Source organism: Delphinapterus leucas, chromosome 8 (assembly GCF_059928025.1).
Source record: "Delphinapterus leucas isolate spDelLeu-1000000601 "Yukka" chromosome 8, BTC_Dleu_Yukka2, whole genome shotgun sequence".
Lineage (NCBI taxonomy): Eukaryota > Metazoa > Chordata > Mammalia > Artiodactyla > Monodontidae > Delphinapterus > Delphinapterus leucas.
In genome coordinates this window covers 71,826,230-71,843,360 of record NC_143136.1, presented here as the reverse complement: position 1 = coordinate 71,843,360, position 17,131 = coordinate 71,826,230, and the positions used below count along the sequence as shown (strand labels likewise).

The 17,131-nt window shown below is 34.5% G+C and overlaps 2 protein-coding genes across 8 annotated transcripts in view; one reads left to right on the top strand and one right to left on the bottom strand.

Annotated features, from left to right (window-relative positions):
• The window catches only part of MARCHF7 (membrane associated ring-CH-type finger 7), a 34,358-nt gene extending 22,945 nt beyond the window's left edge, over positions 1 to 11,413 (top strand). Inside the window, exons 6-10 of one of the 5 annotated variants that reach the window (XR_002644025.3) lie at positions 2,994 to 3,103; positions 5,960 to 6,073; positions 7,552 to 7,600; positions 8,117 to 8,302; positions 10,099 to 11,413. Coding sequence is in view for 4 of the 5 variants with exons in the window: in XM_022569836.3 (XP_022425544.1) it covers positions 2,994 to 3,103; positions 5,960 to 6,073; positions 7,552 to 7,600; positions 9,742 to 9,845 (377 nt within the window). In the remaining variant the exon portion in view is untranslated. Of the gene's footprint in view, positions 1 to 2,993; positions 3,104 to 5,959; positions 6,074 to 7,551; positions 7,601 to 8,116; positions 8,303 to 9,741 lie in introns of all 5 variants that reach the window. The other 4 variants (XM_022569838.3, XM_089916020.1, XM_022569836.3 and 1 more) reach the window with 4 other exon arrangements.
• LOC111172783 (CD302 antigen) overlaps positions 10,236 to 17,131 on the bottom strand; it is a 132,958-nt gene continuing 126,062 nt past the window's right edge. For all 3 annotated transcript variants that reach the window (XM_022569835.3, XM_022569833.3, XM_022569834.3), the window contains one exon: positions 10,236 to 14,501. In XM_022569835.3, the coding sequence (XP_022425543.1) occupies positions 14,299 to 14,501 (203 nt within the window). In that variant the 3' untranslated portion in view covers positions 10,236 to 14,298. The remainder of the gene's footprint in view (positions 14,502 to 17,131) is intronic.

The following is a 17,131-nucleotide window of genomic DNA, read 5'->3' as shown; positions in this document are numbered from 1 at the left end:
GCACAGGAGACGATGCTTAAAATACGGATTTTAGGAGTAGTGCAGTACACTGCAATGACAGGGTCAAGGGTATGACCATAAAGTAGGTGGCTTAGGTGGGGAAGGGTAATATTGGAAGCAAGGATGTTGAGGAAGTCAGAATCAAATGTGGTCTTATGTGCATGTTGAAATAGCCAAGAAATAAGCTGGGTAAAGAAGAGACGTGCTAAAGTCATTAATGAATGAGGAGGGACTTAGAGTTTCAAAACAGCAATAGGTGTGGGGAGGGGGCATCTATCCCTATTTCTTGGTCCTGAGGTACAAAGCATTGTGGGGGAAAAAATGGCTGCAGAAGAGTATGTATCAGTTTGTGAGGCACTGTGGTTCAGGCTTGAAGTTGAAGAGATAATCATAAAGGAGATTGGTTAAGATGAATTTAATGTTAGACTATAAGTACCAGAGGACCTAGTGAAATGTTACTTGTAGGGTAAGAATGTGACTAGTAGGGTGGGAAATTAGACCAGAGTAATAAATGTACATAGTTGTGTGAAAAGGACAGTCTGATGATGATAGCTGGGTAGCATAGGCAAACAGGTTGTGAGGTATGATGGTATTAATGTTAATAATCTGTTGGAGGGGTTTGAGTAACCTATTCAAACTGGAGATTACGAGGCTAGTGGGAAACTTTTTTCCTGCAGCAAGGTTAGCAAAGGCCTCCTTGGGGTAGGGGGTTATCTTTTCTTGTAACCTAACCTGGTCCCAAACCTGTGGGATAGGGCTGTCTTACCTGTAGCAGCCTCTTCTTGGCTGTATAGTGTTATGACAGCCTCATAGGCTTTATTAGTCACCACCCTGGGGTGTTATTAAGATAAAATGAGTGCTCAGCATGGTTCTTGACACTTAGCAAGGGTCCAGAGATGTTAGGTATTACCAAAATGAAAAACAACTTGACTCACCTTCTGTTATATTTGCAATTGGATTGTTAGTATTATGTAGGCAGGAAAACAGATAACACAATATATTGTCTAAGAACATTGGATTTTTGGAGTTAGACATGCTTAGGTTGGAATATTGACTCTAACACTTAACTATAGGATTTTGAGTAAGTCTCTTTTAACATTGGTTCTGAACCCTGGTTGCTGATCAAAATATTAACCATTGGAGTTTTTAAAAACATAGATGCCTCACATCCATTCCTAAACATTTTTAAGTAGGTCTGGGGTTGAGCCTCAGTTTCATCATGAATAAAATTGAGTAATAGCTTGTTGTTAAGGTCAAATGAGATGATGTTTATGAATAGTTTCTCACAGTATTGGACTCATAGTAAGTACTCAATTAAATAGGTTTTAAAGGTAATAATAAGTATTCATGGTCAAATGAATGTTAAGATCTCAAGAACTGAACCTTCCTTTTAAGTTTCCACAAGGCTTTCTCGTATTTACATAAAGACCCCATCTGGTAGGTGATTCTCTGGTAGAGATTCATTTCAACATTTATTAGGCAGCTACTATATATGGACTGTTAAAACTCTATAGGATGTTCAAAGCTGAATAGAATACGTCTAGTACAAGTTTAGGCAAATGCAGTCAGGGCCTACTGAATGAGGTGGGGTGTAAAGGACAGAGTCCTGGATTAAAGATTGTAGGGATAAATGGGTTCCTCCCATCTGCGTATGACCTTTTTGAACAACTTCTGTAGGTCACTTGTTCCGTGGAAGAGAAAAATGAAACCCTAAGATATGAAAGACTTTGTTTTAATGATATCCAGTGTCCATATTTTATGACCATCACATTTTTCCTGCTTCTGAATCAGAGAATAAATGTCTGATAAGAAAGAGAAGGCCTTCTGAAGTTTCACATTATTTATATTCTCCATCAGGTCATAATACTATGGACTTATACTTGAATCTCCAGAACTTCTAATCTATTTTGGCACATAACAAACACTCAGTAAATGTTAGTTAAATTGAATCTAAATCTTTATCTTGTTTATGCACATGACTTGCTCTAATTTTTAGTACATTTTTTCATTTTAAAACCCTGTCTAAAAATAAACACAAGGGGGAAAATGTCTGTTTATTTAATTAGACAAGACTTACTTAATTGGAGCCAGAAGCTTAGGAGTAACCAAATGTTGAGTGTCTATAGGACAGACGGAATTTTATTTAATTGTGGTAAAATATAAATTGATATAGCATGAAATTTGCCCTTTTAACCATTACTAAGTATATAATTCAGTGACATTAAGTATATTCCAAATGTTTTGTGATCATCACCACTATTTATTTACAAAACTTTTAAGTCATCCTAATCAGAAATGTTATACCCATTAAGCACTAACACCCTTCTCCCCCTCCTCCCCAGCCCCTGCTAACTTCTGATCTACTTTCTCTGTGAATTTGTTTTTTCTACATATTTCTTACAAGTGGAATCATACAACATTTGTCCTTTTTGTATCTTATTTGTGCCTTATTTTACTTAGTTGTAGCATGTATAAGGACTTCATTCTTTTCATGGTGGAGGGGGGCTGTTTTTATCTGAACAAAGGTGGATCCCTTTTTTTGCCTTCTATCCTGCAGGGAAGACACATTTCTTAGACCACAGAAGGTCTTAGTATATGTTGTCACATTAAAGATGCTAGCCTGAGTATATGTAACTAGTTGTTTTAGATACCATGTTTTCTTGGCATCTTACCAGAGTACTTGAGGAAGTAGGAAGTACAGATAACATTCCATTGTCAGCTTCCCATATCAAAATGTATGAGCATCTGGTGGGCTGAACCACAAATAATGGGTGGAGGCTTAGGTACCACAGAGTAGGACTTGACATGCACATCAGGTGTTACTGATTGATATTTTAGGAGACATTACTGGTTTATGGTCATAGCACAGTCTCCCTGCTATCTCTTCCTCCCTGCCTTCCTTTCAGTTTTCTGTATTCCAAGCTTAAACCTACAAGGAAAAATGTTTTGTGGTGACCCTGCAAAATTAAGCTTTACTTGTAATTTTTTACCAGGTTCTTCGCTAGAGGCTGTAACCACCTGTGAACTCTGTAAAGAGAAGTTGCAGCTTAACCTGGAGGATTTTGATATTCATGAACTACATAGAGCTCATGCAAATGAACAAGTTAGTATATTTTGCCTAATTTACCTTGGTAAGTGTCTATTCTGTGCTTAAAGGACAACTCTTGAAGAAAAGATTAAATCATGGTCAGAAAACCTGCATTAAAATAATAATAACAATTTTCTTTTACTGCATTAGGTATGATTTTATAATTTTTCTTTACTTTCCTATAACTTTTTGAAAGTAAAAGGCAAAAAAGCAAGTCACAGGTTTAAAATTATTAAGGTAAAATTTATTATATGGTTGCTAAATAAAAGTGAAAATAAAGGCTTACTAAGTGGTCCCCAAATAGGCATGCTAAGAGCTGTCTTAGTTGTGAATACCTCTTAGTCCTAGAACATTTTTGAAACAGCAAGCCCTGGATCTTCATCCTCTTTCTTCCTTCCTTCCTCCCTCCATCCCTCCCTCCGTCCCTCCCTCCCTTTTTTTTTATTTTAGGAATAGCTTTTTATGTGCCTATCTGCCCCCATGTTCTTCTATCCTGGTTCCCTCCACTCTCCTCATTCCTACCTCCAACTTTGTTGAACAACTTATGAAATCTTTTATTCCAAGTTCACATTGTTTATAAACCTCTTTCTTTTAGTATTTGTGTCATTATAGTCTATTCATATAATGAATAATCTGATCTTAAATTTTTTTTCACATATTCTCATTTCTCAGATTTTGGGGTATTATTGATAACTGTTTTCCTCCTAATAATGATTTGGTCACTAATTTTTGTTTCTTGAAGCTTTAAATTTAAAAAAAATTTTGAGATGCTTAGATAGGTAGAATGAAGAGTTCAATATTTTCCCCCTTTTCTTCCTCCTAAAGGAAAATTCTGGGGAAAAAAGATGTTAAAGGAGATTACAAGGATGACTCAAGAGCCGTACTCTCCAAGTGTGCTTAGCATAATTGTTATAAAAAGAGATATGATGGTGGGAGAATGCATGAATGCTTGAAAAACACTTTAAGGAGTAGTGGACACCCCCCTTTTTTTGATAGAGGTAAAGTTCACATAAACATAAAAATCATTTTAAAGTGAACAATTTGGTATATTTGCGATGTTGTGCAACCACCACCGCCATCTACTTCCAAGACACTTTCATCTCTCCTAAAGAAAATCCTGTACCCGTTAACCAGTTGCTCCCTGTCCCCTGCTTCCTTCGGCAACCTCCAACTGCCTTCTGTCTCTCTGGATTTATCCATTATGGACATTTCATATAAATGGAATCAAGCAACATGATCTTTTATGGATACCCTTTACTTTTAAAATGTGGGAATAATGAATACCCTTTGAAAATCTGATTAAAATCACACTCCTAACAAAATATACAAAGACACAATATTTGTATATGATTTAAGGGATTCCCAGATCCTTTGAAGCTGATTACTTAGATCCAGGTTAAGAATCACTGATTTAATTAATGAACCATTAAGGCAATTGGTGTAGCATAGATGCTATTCATACTAATTATTACTTTATTCTTTAATGAGCCACTTGTCCAAAGAGAATAGTGTTTTCAGCAAGGAGTTGTCTTCAATCCCTAAGGAGTCTTTCTAGATAGCTGAGCATTGGTATTTTAAAGAACGGGGGAAAGAGTATGTAAAAATAGAATGATGGAAAGAAAAAAATTTTTTTTTCATCTTCTCAAAATGAGAGTAGGTTTCAAAGGATGGTTTTCTTCTGCCATTCTTCCTTCTCTAGGTGCTCCATCATGTCTCTTAAAGGTGGTTCTTTGGCATCTCGATTCAACCAGGAATGTTTTCATGGTTCTCCAAGGATTTAATGACCCACAATCTTAAATAATTTAAGTGTGAGGAAATATTAGGTGGAGTCATTGTAAAAGCAATGACAGTCTTGATTAAGCTTCCTGGCTTTAACTTCTTTGTTCTGTGTGAATCTTGGATTCTGGGGGCCCAAGAACTACTCTCATTTGAAATGATTAGTTTAATGCAGTTTATTTCCTCATTGTCCAGTAGCTTCAATTTTTTCAAGGTGATAAGCATTAAAATTTTAAAAAAAATTTTGAGGACATAAATTTATTTCCTTTTAAGTTAAAAATAAGAAAAGTAAGTGAAGATTCAAAGAAAGTTTTAATAAGTCAATTTCAGATTTCTTGAATGCTCTGTGGAATCTGATAACCAGTTACTTGCTGAAGTTGTTACTAAGAACATATAGTTCTTAACTTCAGATGAGTTAATTGCCAAAAATGGTACAACTTACAGGTAGTTCACTATATAAAAATTACAGGACAGATTAGGTTTTTAATAACACGATATTCATGACTTGTATTCTTAGCTTCAGAACAACAAGTTTGAACCAAAGGACAGTTTTTACCCACTATAAATTTCTATGTGAATGATACGAAGAACAGTTACTCTATTACCTTTATTAGTTCATTTTTATATTTGCTGTTGCCTTAAAGTTAATTATATTATGTAATAGACACTTGACCCATTTGACTAGGTTTTAATTGTATAATTTATTGATTTAGCTATAGATGAAATGATAATTTTAAGTAAACATTTGTAGCCATTTGTGTTAATAAAATCTGTTAGGCACATTATAACTTGATAGAACCAGAGCATTCGTTCTACCATCAAATGAGTTAAAAGTCCCACTTTTATATAAATTACATAAAAGAAGACTGTATGAAAATAAAGAGGATATTCACACACCTATTTGTACACCTTACAGCATTAGTAAAATTATGAAATTATGGAGCGTGACTTTTTATTTCTTGGTTTAATGGATGATGCTGTAGACTGGATATGAATACATTTCCTCTAGTTTCTCAGTATACTTTGGATGTCGATCTCTTGTCTATTAATTTTTCATTCTCCATATTCTTTTTCTCGTTTGCTTCCCTTTTGAAGGCTGAGTATGAGTTTATCAGCTCTGGTCTCTACCTAGTTGTGTTACTGCACTTGTGCGAACAAAGCTTTTCTGATATGATGGGAAATACGAATGAACCAAGCACACGTGTCCGAGTAAGTAACCTTGGAGCAGGGGAAAAGGGAGGATGTGATGCAACAAGTGTTTGCTTTGGAAAGCAGATTGTTTTATATGTTCACAGTCTATTTCCTTTGGGGAGTTCTTAGATTAAAATCTTTCTTAAAATTAAAGGTACTGTAGATTTAATAGAAATTGCTGTCTGCCTTACCTCTTTATCAAGCAGCCTTATTTTCTCATAAAGCTGTTTTAGAAAAAGAAGTAATTTTCTAGCTCTTGAAGGTGATTGGAATATATTTCAGTGAAAAACGGGGACAGAATTGGAAGTACTCAGGAAAATGCTCTTTTTAATTAAAAAACAAAAACAAGACTCAGTATTTTAACTTAGAAACCTGAAATTGAACTCCAAAAACTGAAAGAGTATGGGAAATTAACTTCAATTTATTTGTTACTATCTTGTAAAAGATTACCAGTGTAGTAGTTTTTAAGCCTCCATATTTCAAACTACTTAAGATCTGGACTATTTGGTATTTAGTCTATACCCTATTGCCTTAATTTAACACTTAAGCTAGCTGTTTGTTAGGTATTTTTAATTAAATGGTACTGTTATGGAAATTTATACTGCCTTGCCCATTTTATGTAGCGGGGACTAGAGTCTATATCTCATTACAGTAGCATTCTGAACACCTAATATCTTGAAATGTGTTCATAAACATATCCTTCAAACTATTTTTTATATAGATATTCTCTTGGTGATGAAAATTTAGTAGAGTTTATGGTGAGGTATAATGTTTCCATTATATTTTGAAAATTATCAAATAGCCAATTCAGTGTATATGGGTAGAACATTTTTCTGTAATCATGTAAACACTATTCCTGTGAGCCAGTTGACAGATTTATTATCATTCAGAGAAAAGAGAACGAACTATCAAGAGCTTTCAGAATTTGAGCAAAGAGCTCTTGATTTCTAAACAGGCAACTTATCTCTTCAGAGTGAACGAACCATATGAAGTATATAATAATATGTGTTGAATTCATGCCTTTGTAAAAGGTATACACAAGTTAATATTAAAGTGGAAGTCACTTTTATGTTTTTTTTAAAAGTACGGAGTCAAATGTAATACTTCTAGGCAGGAAAATACTGATTTATTATTTTAATTGACCACTAAAGTTCACTTGGGTCCAAAATGCAGAGGTTTAATTTTTTTTCTCCATAGTTTTTGGAAGTATTATATCAATGCAAGAAGACAGCGGTATTCATAGAATATTATATCTGCTCCCAATTTCTACATGATTAATATATGATTTTTACATAGGTAATAATGATTATATAAGACATTTAAAAAAATCATATCCTTAAGCTTGTAAGTTTTGATGTGGGGGGAGAAAGACCCCCTATTTAGAGGCTTAAAATTATGTTTGACTTTTAAGTAGAAATGAATCTCTTATACTGATTCTCTCTTTAGATCCATTTGCTACATTTAAACTACTGTATTTCTTTCTGCATTGTTTCTAGTTTATTAACCTTGCAAGAACTCTTCAGGCACATATGGAAGATCTCGAAAGTAGGTGGAATTTCCCCTCCCCAGACTTGTTGAATTTACTTTTGCAAATTAAACCCACAGAGCAAAACCTAAGTATATATATACTCTTTCTACCAAATTAGAGCTTCATTTATAGGCTTAATAATACCAGAATAATTGATTTGGGAAAGATGGGTTGGGCAACTGACACTAGTTTTTTAAGAGCCTATTTTTTAAAAATTAAATTAATTTTAATGTATGGAAGGGTGTTATTATAACCATCGGTATTTTATTTAAAATAAAAAAATATATTTAATCACCTTAATTTTAACACTTTTAATGTTAACACTTTTTTAAAAGAAGACGTTTAACTACTAATCAAAACACACTTCTTTAGATTTTTTGTGTGTGAAATTTTACTTGTTCTTTAGCTTTGTTAGATCATAAAAGGTGTTCCCTGGGTTTATATAGTTCTAGGAATATAATGGTGAAAGAGTCCTAATTCTGAGTCCCTAACAGAAGCCATAGTTTTTTGTTTTTTTTTTGCTCCTTGTTCAGGTCCTCATGGACCTTTAATAGGCAGCCAGCTCCGCCAGCAGCTCCAATCTCTTAAGATCACGTTCCAGCTTTAGGACTTCTGCCTGGGCTCCTATGTGAAGGCACTTAATGCCCAAATCTTTACAGGCATCTGCACAGCTTACCCTCTTCTCAAAGTCCTACAACCTCCAGGGTGCTTCATACCAGGTGGGCACAGATATTGGTGGCTCTGGAACAGTTCCTGGGAATCCAAGATTACCCTATTGTGCTTTTTCACCCAAAGCAACTGGCATCCCATGATCAGATTCCAGTACACTCTTTGAAGTGTTTTTATATATGTATTCTCCAATTGATTATCTTCTGTACTCATCTTCAGAATACTTGGACTGTTAACCTGTAGTGTGCATAATATTTTTACCTCTAGAGAAAGCTTAGCATCCTTTGAAGTAAGGTTTTTTTTTTTTTTTAAGTTTTAAAAGGATTAGAGGTACAACTAGGTAATGCATTTTCACAATTTTAGTTAGTATGTGTGGAAATGGTATATAAAGGAATCAAATGGTATAATAAAGTGGGACTTCATTAGTGTAAATCTTTTTTTCCTTCATTCCTTCTTAGTTCAGATCCATCATGTTAGCTAGTACAAAGATTAGTTCTGTCTTGTAAATTATAATTGATACTTTGTCAAATGTGATGAGAGTAATTTGTTGCAGTGTACATTTTCCCCAGATTGCTTGTTTTTTTTAACTAACATTCTCATTTAGAATTTAGTTTTCTAAACATATAGGAGGGTCTACTCCCGACCTGTGAATGAGAGGGAAACGGTGAAGTTGAAATATATACCCAGACTCAACTGAGAGTGAAAGATGTGGGTGCTACAAGTTAACTTCTAAGTACTAGAGTATTAATACATTCTGAAAATTGGTTCTGACTGAATTTTGTTCTGTAGAGTTAATCCAGTAGAAAACATGAGAAATTCTCTGAAAAGCTATTTTATTTTTTAGTTTAACATTTCTCCATGATATTGCATAAAAGTTAAGCATAGGATTTACTCTTCATGAGCTAAGTATATGCTTGATATTTATTTAAAGTGGATTTTAAATTTCTGCAAGGTAAATATATGGAGATTGAAGTTTCATCTATACGTGTTGCATAATTTTTTCTTGTTGATTCCATTTGCTGGTTGCCCTTAAATTGTCCAGTATTAAATACAAGAAGAGTGTACATTTAACCTTTCTGCCCTTGATAATAGGGGAAATGCTGGTAGGATGTTTAGTGAACTTCTGTTTTCCTTCACATGCAGACAGTTACATAGTCTTGTACTTACTGTGTCCTTCTTAAAGACGTTCGTGAAAGTTTTATATTAAACTCTTGAGCCACTAATGACTTTAAAATAAATTGAGGTCGGACATGTTGCAAGAGTGATAAATTTCTGACAACGTGGAGGCATAGGAATAACCTCAACAAAAGGTTTTTACTAAATCCAATTATATTAACTTAGGCTGTGTCTATATAAAGCTTTTTTGACTAACTAGAGCTTTTTCTTGGCATTGTATAGACATAGCTCTGATGTAAATTTCAAGAACACCCATAACCTGTTATTCTATGTACATTTTTTTTCATTCTCATCGGATACATCAAACATGCAGCGGTAATAAGCCAGATTCTACTCAGGTGTGTGAGAGCACTTGCCTTAAGTTTACTCTTTCTTTCTCTAGTGTATTTCTCATTAGCTACTATGAACACAAATTGATCCCAGAAACTTTTTAGATGTTCTTGAATCACATTTTTAAACATTTTCATTTTAATAAAAACTAACAGAAGAAAAAGTGTCGGGGTGGGAGCGTTGTAGACGGGCCTCACCCACAGTCAGACCGCCCTTAACCCTGGCATATACTACATTGGGGTTTTTATCGTACAAGTCATTGCTGTTCTGGCTTCATACTTACACTTCCATTCTCATCCCCCTTAAAATCATTCTTGATCATCCTGTTTTCTTTCAACAGCTTCAGAGGATGATTCTGAAGAAGATGGAGACCATAACAGAACATTTGATATTGCCTAACTTCGTATGAGACAAATGGATGATCTGTGAACAGTGTTTATTAAAACTGGCAATTAAGTATGAATTAATTTTCTAGGGAAATACCTATTGAATACATTTACTGTCTATATATATATATAGAATGAAAAAAATATATATATATACACACACACATATTATGCATGTATATATATGTTCATTCTCAAGTGTTGCTGAATTAAAATTCTGCTGGGCCTTTTAACATGGCCAGTGAATCTGATGTTTATAAACTGGTAATTAAAAGTATTTTTCTTTTAGATGAGTGGGGAAAGTGTTACCCTTGTTTTAAATATCTAAGCAATGCTGACAGCCCTTTTTTGTGTTGTGATTACTGTAGTTATATTTATGAAAAAAGGTTGGTGTTTTAGTCTCGTTAGTGAAAAAAGTGGGACAAAGTATGCTTTTAGAATAAATTGCCAAATGGCACCTAATTATTTTTCTTTTTAAAATGCCTTAAGTTGCGGTCTCATTTTCATAATCATTTGCTTCCAGTGTTTAAAAAAAAAAAAAGAATGGGGAGAAAGTTAAGAAGAGCATTCATTATATTAGGTTTCCAAATTTAATTTGAATTCTAAATTCACTTAGCAATGGTCTAATTTTTAAAATATATAAAGTGTACAAATGGATGAATTTTTGTATTGATGTGCAAAATGCAGATTATATTTGATAGGCCATAGTATGTAGATATTCCTTTTAGGAATATTACAGCTGTAAATTATATCAGAATTGCCAGTCAGATGCTATTTGGTTAAAAATATTATTGCAGTCTCAAGTTAAATATTTTTAAATCCCACATTCAGAATTTAAAACACTGGTTTTCAATGTGTTTTTTAGTGTTGTCACTTCTTTATAGATAAATATGATATAAATAACCTGTTTGGATCCTGGTCGTTTTTAACTGTTCCTTGGTAATTCTAAGCATTTATTTGATGACTTAATATTTTTCACTACCTTTAGAGAAGAGATGAACATTAACTGTTCACCATACTGTGGTCCTGAGTTGTGTATATGTCCATAACACTGTATATTTTCTCTGTCAACACCCTTAGGATACACTTAAAAACGCCTTCAGGCGGGTTTCAGGTTAAATAAAGTCTTTTGTCCAGCTACTTTTTCAGAACCCAAATAGAAACCATGTAATTTCTCACATGTGAATCAACAGTTTGCCCACATTCAGTCAGATTGTTGGTCTTAATGTAAAACTTTGGCTTGAAATAAAGTGCATACTGATTGATTTACTTTATAGTTTGAAATGTTTCCTTTTAAACTGGTGCTCAAAGAAGCCTTCAAACCTTATAGCCAAGAATCTTATTTTAAATCCCATTTTATATGAAATATAATTGTTTGTTTCTAAAATATTTGTTCAGCTTCTGCCTGTCAACTTCTGCCTGTTATCTTTGCGTTGCCTTCCTTAAAGCAGATATGCAAAATTTAAGGATGTCAGTATCAATATCTATTCTACAGGTCTTTAGGGATGCTTTGAATTTGAAACATTTATGCTTTTAATAGAACTCGGCATGAAAATGTAGTGTCTTAACCCACAGAATTTTTTATTTAAAAATTTTAAGTAAATGGTAGAAAACATTCCATTGGTGTGCATACAATTTATTTATGGTTTTGCTATATTAACTGCTAAATGACAGATACAGACAGTGGCTTGGGCTTTATAGTATTCTTGTAGTTCCTTTGTACCACTTAGTATTTCGATATTGTATTAGCTTCATATGTCCTGTAAATGTGAATTAGAGGGAATAAGAAAAATCTTTCATTGGTATCACCTTTAAATTCTGAACAAAATAGAGACCATATACTACTCAAGTTCCTAAGAATTTAAGATTGCAAATTCCTAAGAAAATGTAGTTAAAAGTAAATGGCAGCTAAAAGTAATGATAGTAGTAATAGTTGCCACCAAACATAAGAATTACATTGTCATTATTGGGTAGAACCAAGATGTTTGAAGAAAGCAGTTTATACATTCTGAATATAAACAGGCATGCTAATGTTACTGTTAATATTAAAAATAAACAAAGACTTGAATGATTCAGTTATCTGTTGACCACCAAATAGATACAAGGGCCTACTACAGATGTTCAGATATATAAAGAGAATTAAGATTTAGCACTGCATTACCGGGGTCTTTAAGGACTTGTTTGAAAATAAAATCAAACATGGAAAATTAAATCAGTTAAAACAGCCATTTTGGTAGAGCTGTCATTATTAGGTAGAAGTTATTGAAATGAACTGAAGAAAATTAGTTATGTAGAAGTGGAAGGGGAGACTCTAGAGCAGCATTGTCCACTGAAACTTTCTATGATAATGGAAACGTTCTACAATTTGCATTGCCCATCGTGGTAGCTCCTAACTGCATGTGATCTGAGCATTTGAAATATGGCTAGTGCAATTGAGGAAATGAACTCTATTTAAATAGCCACATGTGGCTAGTGGCTACTGTATTAGATACTGTAAAGATCTGTGACTGATAGTTACAAAGCTTTAAGGAACAGATGGCTGGCCTCAGTTCTTAAAGGAGTGGTAGAATTTGAGTAGCAAAAGCAGTAAGGAATTCCAGTCTAATGTTCACGATTAGCAGCACTATTAATACTCTATCAGTAATAAAATAGACATCTCAATCAATACACAAAATCTCAAAGCTTTTACAGAGCATAATTGTTTTGTAATAACACCTAGTATAAAATTGTTTTGTAATAACACCTAGTATAAAATTTGTTTTTTAGTACCACACAGTCACATTATTCACTTTGCAGTTATTCATGTCTCATTAAGAAAACTGCCATTAATTGTGACGAGGGATGTTTCTGATTCATGGTGGCCAGTGGAAACAGATGGCGCAAGCTAGGACTTCGTTGCCACTGGTCAACCTTGAGAGATAGTGTCTCTATCCATATGAAAAGTATTCCCATAAGATGATAGATGGGATATGCATTAGGGAGAGAGATTACTTTCCTCGCACTTCCAAGTTTCTACGTAAAGTAAATACAATTTTATGTGAAGTACATACATTATCTTTTCTAATACTGTGTTTTTAAGTTGCTAAAGAAATCATAGTTTCAGCTTTCTTCCATTTTCATTTTTTACCCCCCAAATAATTATTTCACCATTGTCTTAAAATGTACAATACACATACTGAAAACTTTGAACATGATCACTACAGTAGTATTTAGTTTTTCTCTGCAGTTATTGCTTACACAGGTTTCATGTCATTGAATGATAAACTTCATCAAGGCTTGGGGAACATGAGATATATAGGAACAGATATGGCGGTAGGAGAAAAATCCTTGAAGGACACTATGACCCAAGAGTTACCCGCAATGCCAGCCTCCTCTACACCTTCCTGGTATGGCTGTAATATTTTTTTGTTTCACAAAATTTATTAAATCTTACTGAAATTCTGACCATTTATGATCAGTGCTAAATACTGTTTGTTTGTGGTCCAAAACAGTGTTCTAAAAGTACTGAAACTGTATAATTACATGGCATATGGGGTGTTAAAAATCTGTAAAATTTTCTACATGTAAATCATGAAGATGGAAATATTAGAGGAATTATCAGAGTAACCAGCATAAGTGATATCTAAATATAGAGAATCTATTTTAAGGTCAGGTTTATTCTCCATATCTTATTGATAAAGGAGCAAGACCATAGAAATTACTAAAGGCCTAGTGATTGCTAAAATTATAGTGATAAGTAGAAGTTTTCTTTTTTTTTTTAATTCAACTATAAACCAAGGTGGTTCAACTCACTCTGGGAGGCAAGATGGAGGAGGTAAAACAAGTAGACTGGGTTTTGTTTTTGTTTTTTAACCTGATTTACTATTAATACTTGGGCTTTAAGCTTTCCTTCATTCAAGTGAAAGGTGCATTTGGGGAGGTGGTTAAAACCATTAAATTATATCTAAGATTATTCCTTTTTAAAAAACTTTGTTCTTATAATCCTAAAGATTAATTTTTGTCACAGTCAGTGATTACATGAGAATAGTGAACGTTACTGGAATTAGGTAATACATCATAAAAACCATGATTTTCATTGTTAGGTTTTATATTAAAATCTTGCATAGGAATCACTGTCAAGGTATTTGATGTCTTAATCTGAGATTTCCAGAACCTTAGTCGAATTGAACATCATATTCGTTTTCCTCTGCAACTACTAAAACACAGTCATCATTATAAGGTGATTGGGGTGCAGCTGAAAAAACTGTGGTGAAACCAGAATCCAAACTTCTTTTGTACAGGAACCAAACGACTGCTCCCAAAACTGTCAAAATTACTGTGCTAGCAATCACCAAAGCTGATATCAAAATGTGGTTATCTGAAAAGGAAAAGACAAAAGAAAATATGGGAAATCAGGATACACAAGTTGATAGCATTGCTTTTTGGGGAGCACAAATATAGTTTCATCACATAAATATTTCACTATTTTGAGAATTTCTCACATTGGTTAGAAAAACAGTTACATACATTTATTCCTATCAAGATTTATATTTCTTAGCTTGAATAATTGCCATACTTCAAAATTTGAAATAAACTTTGCAGGTCTCCAGTCTACTTTAAGATCCTAAAATGGAAATTATCCACACTGAAGGTTTCACCATATATTTCTGTTTGCATATATCATTTTATGTTATCCAGAGTATACATGTGCATAGCTTAAAATTCATAGTTTTACAGGGTATGTAATGATAATACTGTGTTCTTCCTGCCCTACTACTACTCACCCTTAATTACCATTCCTCAAAGCAGCCACTCTTGTTACTTGTTATTGGCCTCCATGCATGCTTATACTGTTCTCTGATTTTAAAAATTTTTTTAATTGTAAAATATGCATAACAAAATTTACCATCTTAACCATTTTAAAGTGTGCGGTTCAGTAGCATTAAGTACATTTACATTGTTGTGCTGTGTCACAACCATTCAACTATAGAACTTTCATCTTGCAAACCTGAAAACTGCTATTAAATATTAAGTCCCCATTCCCCCCTCTCCCCGGCCCCTGGCAACCACCATTCTACCTTCTGTCTCTGAGGCTGACTACTCCAGGTACCTCAAATAATTACAGCCATACAGTATTTGTCCTTTTGTGACTGGCTTATTTCACTTAGCCTAGTGTCCTCCAGGTTCATGCATGTTGTAGCGTGTCAGAATTGCCATTTTAAGGCTGAATAATATTCACACTATGTATATACCATGTTTTACTTACCCATTCATCTGTAGATGGACACTTGATTTGGTTCCACCTTTCTGGCTACTGAGAATAATACTGCTATAAACATGGTTGTTTAAATTCTGTTCAAGTCCCTGTTTTCACATCTTTTGGGTATATACTGGATCATATGGTAATTCTATGCTAAATTTTTGGGGAAGCTCCTGTACTGTTTCCACAGTGGATGCACCATTTTACATTCCCATCAGTAGTGCACAGAGGTTCCACGGTCTCCACATTCTTGTCAACACTCGTTATTTTCTGTTTTTTCCTTTTTGGTTTGGTTTGGTTTGGTTTTGGCTGCACCGTGCTGCATGTGGGATCTTAGTTCCCCAACCAGGGATCAAACCCGTGCCCCCTGCAGTGGAAGCACAGAGTTTTAACCACTGGACCACCAGGAAGTCCCTCTGTTTTCTTTCTTTTGTTTCCTTCCTCCCTCCCTCCCTCCCTCCCTTTCTCTTTCTCTCTCTCCCTTTCTTCCTCCCTTTCTTCCCTTTCTTTTTTCTTTTTGATAGCCAGCTTAATGAGTGTGAGGTGGTGCTTTGCTTGATTTTTTTTAGATGTTATATTCATCTTATAGAAGAGTTGAGGATTTAACTCTCCTATATACACATGAACCCAGTGAACCCATAAACACTCCTTTCCTCTTCTGTCATAGCAAGCTCCAAACTGAGTAATCATGATATTAACGAAAAAATAAGGGCAAAAGAATAGACATTTTATAAAAGAAGATATCCAAATGGCTAATAAATGTGTGAAGGTGCTCAATTTCATTTTTCATCAGGGAAATTAAAATAAGATCACTCGGACTTCCCTGGTGGCGCAGTGGTTGAGAGTCCGCCTGCCGATGCAGGGGACACGGGTTTGTGCCCCGGTCCGGGAAGATCCCACATGCCGCGGAGCGGCTGGGCCCGTGAGCCATGGCCGCTGAGCCTGCGCATCCGGAGCCTGTGCTCCGCAACGGGAGAGACCACAACAGTGGGAGGCCCGCGTACCGCAAAAAAAAATAAAAATAAGATCACCCTACATACCCATCTGAATGGCTAAAATTTGACAAGACCATCATCGGATGGACGTAGAGCAAATGGAACTTGTCAGCAGGAATGTTAACATGGTTCAACCACTTTGAAAAATTGATTATTTCTAATAATGCTAAACATTATTAGCTACCCTATGGCTGTTTCACTCTCAAGGAAAATGAGAACAAAGGTCCAAAAAAAAAAAAGTATGAGAATGTTCACAGTGCGATCACATTCATGCCAGACTAATAATGATCAAATATCCATAGACAGGAGAATGGACAAATTATGGTGTGTTTATAAAGTAGTATATGCAGCAATAGAAAAAGTACAATATATATGTGCAGCACTGATGAATCAAAATACTCTGACGGAAAAGTTACATTAACGTGAAGTTCAAGAACAAACAACTCTAACCTATGATGATAGAAATCAAAAGTGGTTGCCTGTAGGGTGGATGCTGGTAGGGTGGGCATTTATTGGGAGGGGCATGCGGGAATTTTGTGGTGTGATGGAAATGTTCTATCTCGATTTGAGTGGTGGTTATACAGGTATATACATAAGCAACCATCAAGGTGTACATTTAAGATGCTGCATTTTATCCTCAGTTAATTACACATCAAAAATATGGAGGTTAAAACTATGCTACACAATTTGCAAAAATTTCGTAACTGGCATTCATACATTATTTTTGGGGATGCAAAATGGTACAATTTCTCT